Source organism: Bombina bombina, chromosome 2, assembly GCF_027579735.1.
Source record: "Bombina bombina isolate aBomBom1 chromosome 2, aBomBom1.pri, whole genome shotgun sequence".
Taxonomy (NCBI): Eukaryota; Metazoa; Chordata; class Amphibia; order Anura; family Bombinatoridae; genus Bombina; species Bombina bombina.
Window position 1 is genome coordinate 318,600,751 of NC_069500.1, and position 20,606 is coordinate 318,621,356.

A 20,606-nucleotide genomic window follows, 5' to 3' on the forward strand; every position below is an offset into this window, starting at 1 on the left:
CTAGCTTAGGATTTATTTTTATTTTACAGGCAACTTTGTAATTATTTTAACTAGGTAGAATAGTTATTAAATAGTTATTAACTATTTAATAACTACCTAGCTAAAATAAGTACAAAATTACCTGTAAAATAAATCCTAACCTAAGTTACAATTACACCTAACACTACACTATCATTAAAGGGACAGTCTAGTATAAATTAAACTTTCATTATTCAGATAGGACTTTTAATTTTAATCAACTTTCCAATTTATTTTTATCATCAAATTTGCTTTTTTCTCTTGGTATTCTTAGTTTAAACCAAACATAGGTAGACTCATATGCTAATTTCTAAGCCTTTGAGGGCTGCCTCTTATCACATGCTTTTTAAATCTCTTTTCAACACAAAGAGACAGAAAGTACACGTGGGCCATATAGATAACACTGTGTTCGGGCACAGTGGGTTATTTGAGATTTAGCACATTACAATGTTAAATGCAAGACAATAGATAATAAACAGTCACAGTCATGTGATCAGGGGGCTGGAAGAAGGTTCCTAGATACAAGGTAATCACAGAGGTAAGTATATTAATACCCTTAGGTCTTTTATCCTGAGGCAAAAAAAAAACCTCCCCCCCCCAGTAACAGTTGAAATAATAGAATCCAACTGAGAACCAAATAAATTATTACCTTGGAAAGAAAGAGATAGTAATCTAGACTTAAATGTCATATCAGCATTCCAAGATTTAAGCCACAAAGCTCTTCTAGCTAAAATAGCTAAAGACATGGATCTAACATAAATTTTGATAATATCAAAAATAGCATCACAAATAAAATGATTAGCATGTTCCAGTAAGCGAACAATGCTAGATAAGTCACAATCCAATTCTTGTTGCGCTAAATTCTTCAACCAAAAAGTTGATGGAGCTGCAACATCAGCCAAAGAAATTGCAGGCCTGAGAAGATGACCTGAATATAAATAGGCTTTCCTTAGATAAGATTCAAGTTTCCTATCTAAAGGATCTTTAAAAGAAGTACTATCTTCCATAGGAATAGTGGTACGTTTAGCAAGAGTAGAAATAGCCCCATCAACTTTGGGGATCTTTTCCCAAAACTCTATTGAAATTGCTGGTAAAGGATACAATTTTTTAAACCTTGAAGAAGGAATAAAATAAGTACCCGGCTTATTCCATTCCTTAGAAATCTTATCAGAAATAGCTTCAGGAATAGGAAAAACCTCTGGAGTAACCACAGGAAGAATTTAAACGTTTACTAGTTTTAATGTCAAGAGAACTAGCTTCCTCAATATCCAAAGTAATTAACACTTCTTTTAACAAAGAACGAATATACTCCATTTTAAATAAATAAGTAGATTTGTCAGTGTCAATATCTGAGGAAGGATCTTCTGAATCAGATAGATCCTCATCAGAGGAGGATAATTCAGTATGTTGTTGGTCATTCGAAATTTCATCAACTTTATGAGAAGTTTTAAAAGACCTTTTACGTTTATTAGAAAGCGGAAATGCAGACACCCATCCACATATAGCAGATAGCCAAACCAGTACTGAAACAGTTATCAGTAGAGGTAATGGTGTATGAGAGTATATCGTCGATCTGGAAAGGGAGGTAGGAGATGAATCTCTACGACCGATAACGGAGAACCTATGAAATAGATCTCCCGTGAGGAAAACCATTGCATTCAATAGGTGATACTCCCTTCACATCCCTCTGACATTCACTGTACTCTGAGAGGAATTGGGCTTCAAAATGCTGAGAAGCGCATGTCAACGTAGAAATCTTAGCACAAACTTACTTCACCACCTCCATAGGAGGCAAAGTTTTTAAAACTGAATTGTGGGTGTGGTGAGGGGTGTATTTATAGGCATTTTGAGGTTTGGGAAACTTTGCCCCTCCTGGTAGGATTGTATATCCCATACGTCACTAGCTCATGGACTCTTGCCAATTACATGAAAGAAATGTGTGTTACGGTTAAAGTCCGATAACCGGGTTATCCTTGGATTACCTGGGTAAAACGGACATTACCCAAGCGTCTGTGGGTAAAGCCCAATATATAATCATAAATCTTCACTATCTTTTTTGCCTCCACCTGTGTATGTATGTTGTTTTCTATCTCTGTGATGGAATTTTGGGTCAATATTGGGTTTTATTCAGAAAAAATAGAGCACCAAATGTTATATTGGTCTATTGATTCCATTTCCAACAACAGAGTCAACGAAGTCCTGGATGAGTTACTTTGTCATCATGAGGATGGTAATTGTGCTCAGATAAGGATGTTACTAAATACTGAACTTTTGGTGGGCTACGAAACCAACTGCTATAGATAATATTTGGCTGTACTTATTTTCTATAGAACACAATACTCTATTGTGCCTAGAGTAACATTTTCACTCATTTTTGCAGGTGGTTATACTGGTGACATCTATTCAAACTCCAATCTGAAGAATAAAAATGATCTTTTTGAGTACAAGTTTGGAACTGGCCTATGGACTGAGTGGAAAGTTGAAGGAAGGTATGTGTTATTTAGTAGGAAACAGTATGGAGTTTTGTTTCATATCTGTATGTAGATGTGCCTCTATAGTAGATATTAGTACCTACCACTGTTATGACAAAATAAATTCACAAATAACCAAGTAAAATACAATAGCTGTGTTATTTAAAATAGGTTTTCTAATAGATTTAATTTGAATGTGACAATAAGTCTTACATTTTGCTTTCTAAAAACTTTTATTTGTGAATAATCATTACTTATATATTTTAATACTTGTAGTGGACACTCTCTTTTTTGGGGGGGGCTTTGTTTTTGCATATTTTTAGTTTTTCTCTTAAGAGAACATTTCTCAGCTGTCTCCCCCATTCTTTGTATTAAATTTAAAACATGGATTTAAATGTTTGAAATGTATGTACCTCATCTACGAATCATTTGTTTGGTCCAATTAGTTGTTGTCTTACACAATTATAGGGGCATACTAATTGATATCAATGTTTTTTTTTGCTTTGGTTAGAATTACGAGAACTATTATCCCACACCGTACTATGAAAAATAGATTTCTGTTTGGTTTAATATATTACATTGTTTACAATGTCAGAAATATATTAGATGTTTTTAATTTAGCTCCTATATTCCTATAAAAATGACTTATGTCTTCTCTTAGACTGCCAGTTGCTCGGTCTGCTCATGGTGCTACGGTATACGATGATAAACTCTGGATTTTTGCAGGATATGATGGGAATGCAAGGTATGTTAGACAAATAAGTACACACTACGGGCTAGATTACTATTGTAGTGCAACGCTCCTGTGCGCTTGCACTGGTGCAAAATGCGTCTTTTCAGGCGCACCTGAAAGCTACTCGTATTACAAGTGGGTAGTAAATGCGGCCACAAGATCATGTTTTGCACCTTGGTAAACACTGCAAACGGAGACCTCTGGTTAAATGAAAAAAGTTGCACAAAACACCTCAAATACATTATAATGTACAGGAACACTCATATCAACACTGATGAGAAGAAAGTATCAAAATATTGCACAGATAAGTTATTAGGACCCAAAGTTAGGAAATGTGAGGTGGTGGTGGGGGGGAATGCTGAAAGTGCGTTTGCATAGGGATCCTATGTAACACATTTATTAACATAGAAATCTCTTTAAATATATATGGGTATGAATATTCATACATATATACACATATAAATACACACACACACACAAGAAAGAAAAAAATATATATAGTGAAGATTGGAGTAGCCGTGTTAGTCCAGTAGATAAGATGCTCAAAAAACAAAGTATTGCAGTATGCAGTGACAAGCTTTCAAGAGTTTTCCTCTCTTCCTCAGGTCTGAAGCAATGCTGATCAATCTGATATAGATTATATGATATATATACATACACAAATCTAAACAACTTTCCAATTTACTTATATTATTATCAAATGTTCTTCATTTTCTTGTTATACTTAAAGGGACACTGAACCCAAATGTTTCCTTTGGTGATTCAGATAGAGCATGCAATTTTAAGCAACTTTCTCATTTACTCCTATTATCAATTTTTCTTCATTCCCTTGCTATCTTTAATTGAAAAAGAAGGCATCTAAGCTTTTTTGGGTTTAGAACTGTGGACAGCACTTTTTTATTGGTTGATTAATGTATCCACCAATCAGCAAGAACAACCCAGGTTGTTCACCAAAAATGGGCCGGCATCTAAACTTACATTCTTGCATTTCAAATAAAGATACCAATAGAATGAAGAAAATTTGATAATAGGAGTAAATTAGAAAGTTGCTTAAAATTGCATGCTCTATCTGAATCACAAAAGAAAAAAATGTGGGTTTAGTGTCCCTTTAAATGAAAGGCAGGAAGGTAAGTTCCGGAGTATGCCCAAGTCTGCAGCAGTTTTGCAACAATTTCGTTATCATGTATGTGGGAGAGTGATATCACAGTAAAGAATTGGATCTAATATACTAAATATTTATAGAAATTGATGCAGACCCTTATTATTAAATGCAATACAAAATAAAGACATGGGGAGATGCATTAACTCTCCTACATAAAAAAGCAAGGGGATACAGCACTCATTTCACCCAAAGGTTCCTATCATTTTTTGTAATAATGCAAGCTCCTACAGCATAGCAAGCAATTGAACACAATCTTAAATGCTCACTCAAGTGGTACCACCTCTAAATAAAGCCAAACAAATGTACAAAACCCCAAAAACATAAATCAAATCTGGGACAAAATCTTTGTGCACATATGTTCACATATAGCTTAACTTCAAGAGAAGGGTCTTTGTTAGTTGGTTGAGTCACCTGGCTCAGAAATACTTAAATGATTTTTATTTATTTTTTGTTCCCGGGGGGAACCAACCTACTAACAACAAAAGTCCCTTCTCTTGAAGTTAAAGTGAATGTAAACTTCAATGAACTAGTGCCCAGGAACACTTTAATTCATTAAAGTTTACAAAGATGCTTATTTTTAAAATACTTACCTTTTGCGTTATGGTAAACACCCCACTTCCACCAACTTTAAAGCCCTAAAAAAAACTATAATGCCCTCTATTTTGAGGGCATTTGGGGCACTTTTAGAAAATTGATGAGAGATCTAATCTCTGGTTGACTTTCGGAGCGAATACATAAAAGTTGAAAACTCGGTTTCACTGTTCAAGGGAAATAAGTCAGTAAGCAAAATATTGCAATATGTTCAAATAGCAGCACCATAGATAATGAACATCAGTTCGTGTATTGATAGTAGATGGGCGTTTTGTGTGACTCAGAATATAGCGTGTATCTAACCACTGCTGCCAAAGCGTTACTTCCTTACCGGATCATCATTGGGATCTGCGATGCACGGGTAATTGGTTTACCTCTCCGAGTGCTCGTCTGTCCGCTTGTGAACTCGCTTGGCGTCCTGGTGGGTATACTTGCTACTCTCGGCGTTCCTTCAGCCCGCCTCTGTCAGCGTGTCGCCTCCTATTGGCGGCGTTCTTCTGTCACTCACCCTGGGCGAATCAACTGCATGGATCAGCCCAAAACTCCTCCAATAGCTGCAATTTTCCAGTACAGACCTCCCCACAGTAAAGATCCAGGATAAGACTGGCAAGGAATTAGAGTAAGGAAACGAGCAAAAATCCTGGAGGTTACATTAAAAATCCACTTTATTGAAAACTAGTTAAAACAAGAAATGGCACACAAAGAAAGGTAAGCAGCCAGGTGTGGCACTAGTGGCTTACGCGTTTCAGCTTGTAGCCGTATTCATAGCCTGTAGTGCTACGTGTCACACCTCTTTACATAGTCCTCATTTAAAATCCTATTGGTTAAAAAATACTGACACACCTGTTCACTCACCCTATGCAAATAAAGAAAACTTAACCCTGCAACCTCCACAATAAGAAATTGACTTAAAAACACAATGTCATTATACTAGATTGTGCATAACCCTGCAAGGTGTATAGAAAAAAGGGGGACAATACCTTGGCTCACAGAGATAGTATTCAATTAAGAGGGAATAGGCTCTAAGGAGGGGTTATAAAAACTTGGCATGTGAACACTGTATAGCATACAAGGGGCAATGCTTATTACATATAAATATAAGAGCATACCTGGGTGTATGTGATAAATCATGAACTTCCAAATGTGAAAATAAAAGGCAGCCTAAATGTTAGAGACCAACAATCATAGGTCTTAATCTGAAAAGATAGATGTAAATAATACATGATATTGCTATAATATACATACCCATATACTAGTATATTCAATTGCAGAATTGGGTAATCACAATAAAAACCATGAAATTATCAGAATATACAGAAAAAACATGTAAAATGCAAAAATAATTTAACTCCTACAATCGCCAAAAGTTCATAATGTCGTATTTGGAGTTGAGGTCACTGGCAATCCTAGTTCCCAGTGTAAAGATCCAATAAGCCTCCCTCAACTCCAACATACGGTCAATTGAACCGCCCCTTTTAGGTTTGTGAACCTTCTCGATAGCACACCATGAGAAACTGGCAAGATTGCCACCATGGTATCCTCCAAAGTGCTGTACTACCGGAGTGCTTGATTTGGCTGTATTGAATGAGGAGAGATGCTCCCTGATTCTAGTGTTAACATCCCTCGAGGTGAGTCCTATATATTGGATTTTGCACTGAGAACAATTTAATATGTATATTACATATTTGCTGGTGCAATTGAGGCATGATTTAATGTTATATGTCTTACCCGTGACAAAGCTAGAGAAAGTGTTACCTATCCTAACATAATCACAGGGTTTACACCTATTATGACCACACTTGTACATGCCCTGATGTTTCATCCAAGCACTGGAATTTTTGGTATTCATGGGCAGCATAGTGGGTGATAATAGGGAACCCAAAGTAGGACCTTTCCTGTATGAGCACCTAACTCCACTTTTTACTGTGTCAACCAATTTATCGTCTGCCTGTAGAATTTTAAAATGTTTATGTACAATTGAGCAGATATCTTTATATTGGCCACTATGTGTAGTGACAAAAGTGACCCCTTTGTGTTTAGTAGTTTTGTCTTTCTTTTTTTCTCTGTTCAGTTGAAGGAGACTTTCTCTAGTTTTGGTTGACACAGACTGTTTAGTCCTACAAATCGCATTTTTGGAATATTTCCTCTGATGTAATCTAGTTTCGAGATCACTTGCTAATACCCTAAAATCATTGTCATCAGAGCAATTTCTTTTGAGTCGAATCATCTCCCCTTTTGCAATAGCTTCAGGGACATGCTGTGGATGGCAGCTGGTCCCAAAAAGAATCAAATTCCCCGAAATTGGTTTCCTATAAGACACAGTCTTAACTCTACCACTAGGGAGCCCTATCAATGTCAGATCCAAATAGTTTATGGTAGTCTCATTGAATTCAAAAGTAAATTTAAGATTCATGTCATTTCGATTAAGGTGTGAGCAAAATTCCTCAGCTTGTGACTGAGTACCTGTCCATATCAGGATTAGATCGTCTATGTATCTCTTGTAAAGAGACACATAGACACAATAGGGGTTACTATCTCCAAAAATGTGTAAGAATTCCCAAATTCGGAGAATTCGGAGCGCTAATTGCTATCTTGAAAAGCAGGACTCTAATCTTAGGAGCCTGTCCATTTTTGATTCAGCACCTAGGCAGTGCTTGCTGCTTGGTGGGAAAATGTTGCCACCAATCGGCAAGCACTATCCAGGGTCCTGAATCAAAAATGGGCCTGCTCCTTAGCTTAGATTCCGGCTTTTTTAAATAAAGATAGCAATAGAACGAAGAAAATTTTATAATAGGAGTAAATTGGAATGTTGCTTAAAATTGCATGCTCTATTTTAATCATTAAAGAAAAAAATTGGGTTTAGTATCCCTTTAATCTAAATTTTAAAAAAGCAGTAGATTGCTTAAAATTGCATGCTCTATTTGAATCCTTAAAGAAAAAAAATTGGGTTTAGTATCCCTTTAATCTAAATTAAAAAAAAAAAAAAAAAAAAAAAAATTTAAGCTGGACAGATAGCTCAGCATGTTAAGGCACTGTGGCTGAGCTCTGTAGCAACCAAGGGTTGCAGGTTCGATCCCCGGCAAGGTCTACTCAGCCTTTCATCCTTCTGAGGTCGATAAAATGAGCAGCGCCTTGAGACCCTTACGGGTGATTAGCTGCGCTTTACAAGTACCCAATACATACATACATAGATTTTATATGACACATTTTTAAAATGTATTTCAATTTACCTGTATCGCGTAACAGCCATTAGCCAATCACAGACTTGTGTGTGTATGTGTGTATGTATATATGCACATGCTGAATAGGATCTGGTGCCCCAGAAGGTGTGCATATAAAAAGATTGAGCACATTTTCATAATCGAACAGTTGTTTTTTTTTTTACTTTAGTGTCCCTTTAACAGAATTATTAAAATGTGTTTACTGTCCGTGCAATCAAGAATAAAAAAAATATATATTTTGACCACTTTTTTAGAAAATTTTGGACGCCAATTATTGTGCTAGTGCATTAAAGGATTCCAAAAGTTTATTTTTTTTCATTATAATTACGTTCTCAAAATCAAATCACAACTTAACAATAAAAACTTACCTATTTTGAACTCCAAACGAGTGTTATTGGCGTAATAAAACTATATTATTTTGGTGAAATGTCATCCAAGTCAAACCCCCTTTTTACTGTTCCTTCATTACAAAATTGTGTGTCCAATCGCAATGCTTTATCATGCATATGATTAACGCATTGTTTTGTCACCCGGGGCATGCGCAATTCAATCCGGCGTTTCACGCATGCGCATATTGCCGCTTTGAATATAAATTTAACCTACTGCATCTACTGGCACAACGCATGTGCAATTCCAAAAACTATCGATTGTATAGGTATTCCATCACACACAGGATACGGCTTGTTTACAAGAAAACCCTGCTAATGGACTTACAAATTGTTATCTCTACTTATAATTTATGGCTGTTATTTTGATGTCCCGTTTCAACCTACAAACTCAATCAGTGAGCTATTGTTGTGAATGTTTTTATTCATTTAATTCAAAACTTGCTGCATTGAGCTCGTGTGTTGAAATAGACATAATTTAACAGGTAAAATTATTTTTTTTTTTAGTTTTCTTCATGGCTTTATGAATATCGAAATTGTTCTTAATTTTTACATTTGTATTTAATATTATCTAATTCAAAACATTGGGATAATTTGTCACACATAGGAATCGATAATAATCAATAACTAGAAATTAAAAATTCTATTATTTTAAAACCTTACATTTATTTATTAAATTATGAAAATCTAAGCATTTTACATAGGATAAAGATCGCTTATAATAAATAACGTTATTTGGATTTTTGGTATTATTGTCACTGGTATTAATATTTAAAATCTTAATTTGAGTAATATCTTATATCCCACAAATAATTTAGTTGTACATACTTTAAATTATTAAGATTTACTGCTTGTTATTGCAAGGGGAATTCTCGCAGCTAAGCGTTGCGATCTTACCTGTTCTAGACCGCTGTCACATCTGTTTTTGCGAGTATCGATTCAGACGGTCTGATGCTTCACAGGACTGTGACGTAGATGATGACGATTACATAGATCGCGCATGCGCATTATGGACGATAACGGCCATATTGTTAACGCAGATTATCGTGAACGATTCATTCTAGAGAATACAGCTTTTAACGGTGGGTTTGGAAATTAATTAATTTTTGATTATGAATATTCGGAGAATACTAACAATATGATAAGTAAAGCCTATTACAAATATAATTATTACATATGGGTATAGCGATTTTATAACAAGTATTTTACAACGTTTAGTGTCTCTTTAATTGTAATATTCTTTTTATAAGCTGTCTGCAAATGTTCTTTAATAAATTGAATCGATCTCATTCCCTTTCCTACAGATTAAATGACATGTGGACCATAGGCTTGCAAGATCTAAAGATAACTTGTTGGGAAGAGGTAATATTTCAAATTTATGGTGATTGCATTATCTTCTAGTCTGTAAATCTGTGGTTTTAACATTTGGCATTTTATTTATTTTTCTTTGATGCCTGTAGAAACCAATTTACAAAACTTTTTTTTTACCACTACCTTTAGCCAATGGATATGAAAATATTATGGCTCTCTTGTTATAGATAGAGATATGAATAATATTTTTACTTTATAAGTGGTGCGAGTCCACGAGCCATTACTCCTGGGATTCAGCTCCTGGCTACAGTAGGCAAAGATTACCAAAACTTCAAAACCACGTAATCCTTCCCACCTCTCTGGTATGCTAGTCTTATATTTGCTTCCACAGAAGGTTAAGAAATTAGGTGCTCCAATTTCTTTGTTGATAAGGGGTCCTCAGACCGATTTTAAGGCTCATTCCCCCCCTCCTCCTCAGAGAACTGCTACTGAGAGACAGAGGGGAGATTGGTGTATTGGGTAGTGACATAATTACTCCCAGTGAGAAGTTATTCACAAGCCTGCCACAGGTTTTACGTAGAACGGTCCCTTAGCCTCCTCCTGTTGGATTGTCTATATACGCCACACTTAAATCCTCTGCTGTAATGTGCTGAGCACTGTATGAGCTAGTTACTGGAAACAGTCATTTCTGCAGCCCGTAAACACAGTGGAGTGGGTGCATGTCGGGTAAGTTGGGACACATTTGCACTCACACAGGCAGTAAGCAGATACATTTGTTATGTTGCATCATAGCCAGGGGACTTTATTTATTACAGACGTTACCACATTCACACTAGACTTTGGGATTAATTGCTCTTGGAGCTTTGGGGATCTTTGCCTACTACTAGCTGCCAGGAGTTGAATCCCAGGAATAATGGCTCGTGGACTCTCACCACCATGAAAAAAATAATTTATCAGGTAAGCTTAAATTTTGTTTTTATTGTACACTAAATGCCAGATTACGAGTGGAGCGCAAAATTGTGCTTTCGCAAGCCTGATATTTGCGCTTCACTCATACCAGCACACGCAATTGTGCGCTGGTATTTTGAAGTGGCCCACAATGTGAACGGGACCTCTCGTTCGCTCTGCATGGAAGCTTTGCGCTCAATAGAGCGTGCTTCCGTAAGCTCCAATAGGAGATACGGCATGAGAACCTAGTGCAGAGAAGGGGGTAAGTCGTGCATCGATTGGCAGCAGATCTTAAAATAAATAAATATATATATGTCTTTGTGTTTATATGTGTGTAAACTTTCACTTTTCCTCTCCCATCCCTCTCTCTGTCCCTGTTTACCCTCCCAGAAGTAACAGTCTAAGCACTAATGGGGTCCCTACATCTCTAGAGGAATAATACATCCTTGCTCTTTCATGGATATATATTATTCCTTCAGATAATATTTTAAGCACATAACCCAAAGTGCGTGTCAGTTCTGCAGTAGGAGTATTGCAAATACAATGTGATACATTTGCTACATACACATATAATTATTCTTTTTTTATTTTCAGATTGAACAGAGTGGAGAGATCCCACCATCTTGCTGTAACTTTCCAGTGGCCGTCTGCAGGGATAAAATGTTTGTCTTTTCTGGTCAGAGTGGAGCAAAGATCACAAATAATTTGTTCCAGTTTGAATTCAGCGAAAAAGTGTGAGGATTGAAATGATCTTGCATTCTTTTAGGTCATTCGAGCATTTCATATCTAGCTGGAGGCCTTGTATACAAACACATGTATCTGCAATAGCTTGCTTCTAAAACATGGTCACAAAATCTGAGACAAAAGTAAAAAAAAAAATCTTTTTTGAAAAGTCAAATTTTATTTTTAAAAATATTTCCAAATTCAGATTAATAAGAGAAAAAAAAACATTTTTAAAGAAAGCTAAACAGTGTCCCCAAAATACTTTAAAGGGACATGAAACCACAATATACAATTTACTTAATTCACTTGTTGTTTTTTGTTGAAGAGATATCTAGATAGGTAGTGTGCACATGGCTGGAGCACTACATGACAGGAAATAGTGCAGCCATTGTTGCAAAGCTTCTGCCATATAGTACTGAAGACACCTTTCTGCTTTTCAACAAGGGATAACAATAAAACAATTTGAAAATAGAAGTATCTAAAAAGTAAAATTGTATGCTCAATCTGAATCATGAAAGAAACATTTTGAGTTTCATATCCCTTTAAAGGGACAGTCTAAATAGAATTGTTATTGTTTTAAAAGATAAATAATCCCTTTATTATCCAACACAGTTATAATAACACACGTTTTACCTCTGTGATTACCTTGTATCTAAGCATCTTCTGACAGCCCCCTGATCACATGACTGTGACTATTATCTATTGACTTGCATTTAGCATTGTGTTGTGCTAAATAACTTTCTGTGCCTGAACGCAGTGTTATCTATATCGCCCATGTGAACTATCAAGTCTTTTGTTGTGAAAAGCAATTTAAAAAGCATGTGATTAGAGGCAGCCCTTAAGGGCTTAGAAATTAGCATATGAGCCTCCCTAGGTTAAGTTTGAACTAAAAATACCAAGAGAAAAAGCAAATTTGATGATAAAAGTAAATTGGAAAGTTGATCAAAATGGCATGTCCTATCTGAATAATGAAAGTTTAATTTTGACTAGACTGTCCCTTTAAGTACATATAGACTGATTTAACAGGGACAGTTTACTCAAAAAATGTCTAAATTTTTTCCTAATGATCAACTTTACCTGCTGGAGTGTATTAAATTGTTTACAAGCATTTCCATTGCCCTTATATTGGCATATGAAATATTTTATGTAGCCTGTGGTATCCTCACCCATCCTGAAAGCTTTTGGTCTCAAGGCCAAGCTGTATAAGCAGTAGAAGAAATTACACTCCCAGTGGGTTATAGAAGAGATAAGGTAATACAATTTTAATTTTCCATTGTTCTCTCCAAGTATTGGTGATTGGTTTATGGACAGATAACATAAAGAAGCATGTATATTTACACAGTGTGATAATGTAATGATATCTGATTATACCTACAAGCTCAATCCATGTTATTAGGTTGTGGCTTCAGAACACAAAATCAGCTAATTCATATACACAAATAAGCCTTAAAAAGCAAATCTCATACATTTTATACTCTGCAGATGGTAAAAAAAAGTAATTGGAAACACATTAAGGGAAAATCAGTTTTATAGTATACTGTCCCTTTAATTACATAGGAAATTATTAACAAAGTTAAATAATATATTATCCATGTAACAGGCCCACAAACTAAAAAAATACAAAGAACTCAAATACACTGCACCAAAATTAAAAGTCAAACAGAATAAATATTGACATTACTAAGAGTGTGCTACACCCCTGTTCTTTACTATTGTACATGTTTTATATTCTTAATAAATGTAAATTTAAAAAAAAAATATATAACATTACTGAATCTTATGAATAAATTAACAAAATTAGTGTTAAATCTGCCAACATAAGTGGTAAAACATATTTTCTATTTTATCCATTATGCCTATTGGCAAGCTTTGTTAAACCTATTCTATTACTTACATAAAATGTCATATGGTTTGCTCCGATAGTCAGTGCACAAGCACTAGCAGATAGCCCTCAGTTTACGCAGGGGATCTGTTACTGAAGGAACAGTTGTAAAATAAAATGGTGTAAAATGAACCCAGTTATATAATGTAAGTCAATGGGAAGTAAATGTGTTACTTTCCAGCCCTCTCTTAAAACGGACATTACTAATGTAATATTATATTTAGCTTAAAGGGACATGAAACCAAAACAATTTCTTTCATGATTCAGATAGAGAATACAATTTCAAACAACTTTCCAATTTACTTCTATTATTTAATTTGCTTCTTTCTCTTGTTATCCTTTGCTGAAATGTTTATCTAGGAAAGTTCATGTTCAGCAGAGAACCTAGGTTCTAGTGGTTGATTAGTGGCTGCATATATAAACTGATTGTCATTGGCTCATCCATGTGTTCAGTTAGAAACCAGTAGTGCACGGCTGCTCCTTCAACAAATAATACCAAGAGAATAAAACAGATTAGATAATAGAAGTAAATTAGAAAGTTGTTAAAATTGTATTCTCTATCTGAATCATAAAATAATTTTTTGGGGTTTCATGTCCCTTTAATATACTGTATTTTATATGTACTATTATATGCAAAGCCTTGAAATGAATGCTGTAAATGTAAACAGCGATATAAAATAGTTTCTATGCTTGTGTGGCATGTCGCTGTTTATCAATAAGGCAGTGGGGAGTTCTGTTTATCAGCCAGTGAGCAGGCTTTTTTTTGTTTGTTTTTTTGTTTGCTGCATATAGTCTAACAGTTTGTTAAGATTCATACAGACAAACACTTCCTGTTAGCTTCAGTGTCAAAAAGGCCAGCATTAAAATATGTTTAATATGTTACTGCTGTTTTTTACAGTTCACTGTACTGGCACTTTACAAAGCAAACAAATAGCAAACTACTTGCATGTGCTATATACAGTACTACAGTGCTGTACTATAATTTGTGTTCTGCAAATCTTTTGTTTTCAGATAAGGAGCCCGTGGAATAACTTCCTTAATAGTGGTCACGTGATCTCTAGGAATAGGCGTTATTGTGAAACATTGCAAATTGAACCTTTATTTTATACTCCTTATTTTGTTGTCTGCAGTTGGACACGTATCCCTACAGAGCACTTACTACGTGGGTCACCTCCACCCCCTCAGAGGCGTTACGGACATACTATGGTGGCCTTTGACCGTCATCTTTATGTATTTGGTGGGGCGGCAGACAACACCCTCCCCAATGAGTTGCACTGTTATGATGTAGATTCACAGTCCTGGGAAGTCATTCAACCAAGCCAAGATAGTGAGGTGAGAGGTAATTTATGCATCTGACACTAAGTGGATGAAATCTACATAATCCGTATCCTGTTGGAAGTAGCAAGCTGTATTCATGGGCTTAGCCATTTGTTGCTTCTGCTCAGCTGCTGCATCTCTATTTAGCAGACAGGCTCTGCACTCTGAATCTCTTCCTTCCTCTTCTATTCCCTACATACCGCTGACCCAGATCGCTGATATGTGATCCAGGCAATCACAGGGTAAAATCACTTTGATACTGGTGACCAAGGAGCAGTTGTATTCATTTATCTGTCATCTGTTGCTGTTTGAAGTCTGTGCAGCCTCAATTTCAATGTGACCAAGAAACATTATTTTATAGAATAGTCACCATTCATGGTAGTCCTGTGCAAAATACATTTATGTTTCTGCGTCTCTCAAAGCCACAACCACTGAGAGGATGTTGTTTCAGCAATGTAAAACAAGGTGCAACTTTTATTTCTCATTTCTAATAAATTGGGTGCATGGCCGCATGTATTAGATCAGTGATAGCGAACCTTGGCACTCCAGATGTTTCAGAACTACATTTCCCATGATGCTCGGCTGGACTTAGTGCCTAAGTATCATGGGAAATGTAGTTCTAAAACATCTGGAGTGCCAAGGTTCACAATCACTGTATTCGATAATTGGGCATTGAACAAGCATACATACATACCGATGTACACAGTGAAATATGAGGCTAGTCACTGTCATACCCTAAAAGCATTAATGGTGGCTGTAGATTCCAGTAATCCATTTCTGCCTATCCAAGTTGATGATCTACAGCGTTTTCCCATATTCACCTCAGACAACATCCATTTCAGCTTGTTTGTCTTTGTGCTTTTCACTGGGCCAAGAATTTGTCCAAATATTTAAGTCATGCTTATTACAGAACTTTAAAAAAAAAAAAAAAGTAATCGAAACCTATTATGTGAACATGATGTTTTTATTTTTTTTGTGTGGCTCCTTTAAAAGCATTAAAGGGAAATTTTAAAGCCTTTTTTTTTTCTTCTTTCATAATTCAGATAGAGTATAATTTTAAACAACTTTCCAATTTACTTCGGTTATCTAATTTGCAATGTTCTCTTGGTATTCTTTCTTGAAAAGCATACCTAAGTAGATTCAGGAACAGCAATGCACTCCTGGGAGCTAGCTGCTGATTGGTGGCAGCACATATATGCCTTTTTGTCATTTGCTCATATGATGTGTTTATCAGCATCTAGTAGTGCATTGCTGCTTCTTTTACAAAGGATACCAAGAGAATTAAGCAAATTTGATAATAGAGGTAAAGTGCAACGTTTTTTCACTACCATGAATTTCAGAGGAAAAGCTTGCCAAATTTTTTTTTTTTTAGCATTTTTGCTAGCGCTCCATTTACACAGAAATAGAGTTATAGTTTTCATAGGTAAATATTAAAAAAAAAAAAAATTTCCTTAGCTGATGAGAGTCCATAGCTTCATAACATGTGGGATATATTCCAGCCTATAAGAAGGAGGTCAAGAACTCTCACAAAGCTTTAGCCCCTTTCACCCCATCTCCCTCTCCTGTTTTGTTCTTGGCCTCCAAGGAGAGAAGTTGAAGATGGTGATTTACTATTAAGAGTTTATTATTTTTTTTTCCATATGATTTGTGGGCTCAGACCTAACTTGGGACCCAGTACCCCTAGGCAGCTTCACTCCAAGAAGATTTAAGAAGACTCTGAGTGAAACAGTGGTAAGGATTACCTTTATTATGGGCTTTTCAAATCCTGGTTGGTAATCTTAACAGCCATAACTGCCCTTAGGCATCGCAGGGACCCATCCCTAGCCTCCCCCTGAGGTGTTACAGGTATATCCGCAGTATCCCCTGCAGTATATTTACTTGCACTGGATGGGCTCTATACTGGATCAGCAACCTGTGAGGGAGAAAGGCCTCAGCATGCTGGTAAGACACAGTGGAGGGGTGCTTCAGTCCAGGTAAGTGACTCAGGCACTACACAGCCCAGAAACTATCTGATAGTACTCACCTTACAGGTACTACATAACTGGGGGTCACAGCCTTACACCTAAGGAGCTTTACCTATGTGTTTAACATGAATTTGGGGGAATGAGGCACAGGATACTTATTATCTGACATCCTTAGGACCCCTTAGCAGCTCAATTTACCCCCTTTTTTTTTTTTTTTTCTGAAAACCCAAATTTTTTGCATTTTTCTACAAATGGGTACTGTCTCTTTAAGAGAGCCAGTAACTTCCTTGTGCAGTTATATCTTTCACAGAGCGGTTGAGCAGGGGAACGCAAGGGGCCTTATGGGAGGTGTTTTTTCACAATTTAACCCCTTAATGACCACAGCACTTTTCCATTTTCTGTCCGTTTGGGACCAAGGCTATTTTTACATTTTTGTGGTGTTTGTGTTTAGCTGTAATTTTCCTCTTACTCATTTACTGTACCCACACATATTATATACCGTTTTTCTCGCCATTAAATGGACTTTCAAAATATACCATTATTTTCATCATATCTTATAATTTACTATAAAAAATATTATAAAATATGAGGAAAAAATGGAAAAAAACACACTTTTTCTAACTTTGACCCCCAAAATCTGTTACACATCTACAACCACCAAAAAACACCCATGCTAAATAGTTTCTAAATTTTGTCCTGAGTTTAGAAATACCCAATGTTTACATGTTCTTTACTTTTTTTGCAAGTTATAGGGCTATAAGTACAAGTAGCACTTTGCCATTTCCAAACCACTTTTTTTCAAAATTAGCGCTAGTTACATTGGGACACTAATATCTTTCAGGAATCTCTGAATATCCATTGACATGTATATATTTTTTTTTAGAAGACATCCCAAAGTATTGATCTAGGCCCATTTTGGTATATTTCATGGCACCATTTCACCGCCGAATGCGATCAAATAAAAAAATTATTTTACTTTTTCACAAATTTTTTCACAAACTTTAGGTTTCTCACTGAAATTATTTACAAACAACTCATGAAATTATGGAATAAATGGTTGTAAATGCTTCTCTGGGATCCCCTTTGTTCATAAATAGCAGACATATATGGCTTTGGCTTTGCTTTTTGGTAATTAGAAGGCTGCTAAATGCCACTGCGCACCAACCGTGTATTATGCCCAGCAGTGAATGGGTTAATTAGGGAGCATGTAGGGAGCTTCTAGGGTTAATTTTAGCTCTAGTGTAGTGTAGTAGACAACCCCAAGTATTGATCTAGGCCCATTTTGGTATATTTCATGCCACCATTTCACCGCCAAAAGCAATCAAATAAAAAAAAATTGTTCACTTTTTCAAACTTTAGGTTTTTCACTAAAATTATTTACAAATAGCTTGTGCAATTATGGCACAAATGGTTTTAAATGCTTCTCTGGGATCCCCTTTGTTCATAAATAGCAGACATATATGGCTTTGGCGTTGCTTTTTGGTAATTATAAGGCCGCTAAATGCTGCTGCGCATCACATGTGTATTATGGCCAGCAGTGAAGGGGTTAATTAGGTAGTTTGTAGGGAGCTTGCAGGGTTAATTTTAGCTTTAGTGTAGAGATCAGACTCCCACCTGACACATCCCACCCCCTGATCCCTCCCAAACAGCACTCTTCCCTCCCCCACCCCACAATTGTCCCCGCCATCTTAAGTACTGGCAGAAAGTCTGCCAGTACTAAAATAAAAGGTATAAAAAAAAAAAAAAAAATTTTTTTTAAGCATATTTACATATGCTGCTATGTAGGGGCCCCCCTTAGCCCCCAACCTCCCTGATCCCCCCAAAATAGCTCCCTAACCCTCCCCCTCTGCCTTATTGGGGCCATCTTGGGTACTGGCAGCTGTCTGCCAGTACCCAGTTTGCAAATAAAAATGTTTTATTTTTTATGTTTTACTTTTTGTTTCTGTAGTGTAGCTTCCCCCCCACAGTCCAATACCCCACCAGCCAAACCGATCACCAAAAAAACCATATTAACCCCTTTGATCCCCACTTCTAACATAAACATTTTCTGTAGGTAGTGGTTCCCACCCGCTCCCTCCCCGTGCACGCGCCCGCCCGGCCTCCCCGTGCACGCGCGCGCGTCCGTGCGCGTCCCCCCGGTCGTCCCCGCCCCCCGATCCTGCCCCCCTCCGCATCACAAAGGCCATCGATGGCCGCCACCCACCTCCCATACCGGCTCCCACCCACCAACGAACGTAGCCGTTAATGTCCGGTGCAGAGAGGGCCACAGAGTGGCTCTCTCTGCACCGGATGGCTACAAATGGTTATTGCAGGATGCCTCGATATCGAGGCATCACTGCAATAACCGGAAAGCAGCTGGAAGCGAGCAGGATCGCTTCCAGCTGCTTTCCAAACCGAGGACGTGCAGGGTACGTTCTCAGGCATTAACTGCCTTTTTTTTGAGGACGTACCCTGCACGTCCTCGGTCATTAAGGGGTTAAATGTTGACACTTTATTTCAAAATCCTGTACAGGACTTGGGCCTGCATATTGTTATGGTGATTAAGCTCCACCCCTTCTCCTTGGAAACCTTTTTCCCTTCTCTGCCTCAGCTGCTGTAAATTTGATCTGGTGGATTCTAAGGCGTTTTGATGTTTTATTCTGAAAAATGTAACCCCTTCTATGTGCTGGCTGTTTTTCTGTGCTACTTAATTTTCATTCTCTTTGGGGGGTTTTATGTTCGCCGGTGTGCTAGTACTGGTGTGAATAATTGTAACCCCAGTTTTTGTACAACAATTTGCTTTTTTATTGTGTTTCCCCCATCTGTTCACAGTTCTGTGTGTTGATAAGCAAATCCAACCCCCCTTTTAACCCACTAAGGGGCACTTTAGTTCCAGTTGGTGTTTTATGCAGGTCTGCCGAACCTGTATTAAAACAACTTTGTTCATTTTCATGCAGCAAGCTGATCAAACTGCCTTAGTTTGTATAATGAGATTATATATTCTAAAAGGCTCATCTGCTGCAAATTAACAATTTGCATATTCATTCCTCATAAAGGAATTTTTTATTTATCTCAGCATCTTAAATTTGCATACTTTTATATTAGCACTCCACTGAGTAATACCAGAACACGCTAATATTGCTAGGAAGCATTGCGCTCACAAGAGCGCTCTTCCATAAGCTGCAATAGGAGCATCATTCTCATGCCGTGAGACACGGTATAAGAACCTTGCGAAGCGAGTAAGTAGTGCAGTGATGGCAGCAAATATAAAATATATATGAATATATAGTTATGTAATATATATATATATATTAGTGTGTATGTGTTTACATACAATGATTATACTTTTCTATACAGTTTGGTGTATTTTATGTGCCAATAAATGAGTGTATTTATAATTGGCTGTATAACTACTTTATGTCAGCAATATGTTTTATATGCGCTATCCTCTATAGTCTCACTTATATTAAGGGGACATTATACACTAGATTGTTCTATATAGCCCATCTGGGAGTGTTTTTTTGTAGAAATGTATAGTTTTGCTTATTTTTTAAATAATATTATGATAATTTTCAGACTCCTAACCAAGCCCCACAGTGTCAGATGCATGCAAGCATTTACAGACTACTGCTGACTCCTGTTTAAGTGATCTGTCTTTTCATATGCGGAGGGGGGGGGGGGGAGACCAGTTTATTTCACTGTGTCCCAGCTTAACCTAATCAACCGTGCTAAATTGGGAGCTTCTAAGTAAGTTTTCAAAAGGTTTTATAGTGGATTTTTAGATTGGTATACGTGCATATTCTTCTTTATAGTAATGTCTATAACATTGCAGTTATATGAAAATTGGTGTACTGTACACTATCCCTTTAAGGCCCCAAGTATATCTTCAACAAGGTGCTT

At 36.7% G+C, this 20,606-nt stretch overlaps 1 protein-coding gene across 2 annotated transcripts in view; it reads left to right on the plus strand.

Moving 5' to 3' along the window:
- Positions 1-20,606, plus strand: part of LZTR1 (leucine zipper like transcription regulator 1) — a 130,517-nt gene that overhangs the window by 34,810 nt on the left and 75,101 nt on the right. For both annotated transcript variants that reach the window (XM_053701653.1, XM_053701654.1), the window contains exons 5-9: positions 2,399-2,507; positions 3,151-3,234; positions 9,887-9,944; positions 11,436-11,575; positions 14,577-14,778. In XM_053701653.1, coding sequence (XP_053557628.1) covers positions 2,399-2,507; positions 3,151-3,234; positions 9,887-9,944; positions 11,436-11,575; positions 14,577-14,778 — 593 coding nt within the window. The remainder of the gene's footprint in view (positions 1-2,398; positions 2,508-3,150; positions 3,235-9,886; positions 9,945-11,435; positions 11,576-14,576; positions 14,779-20,606) is intronic.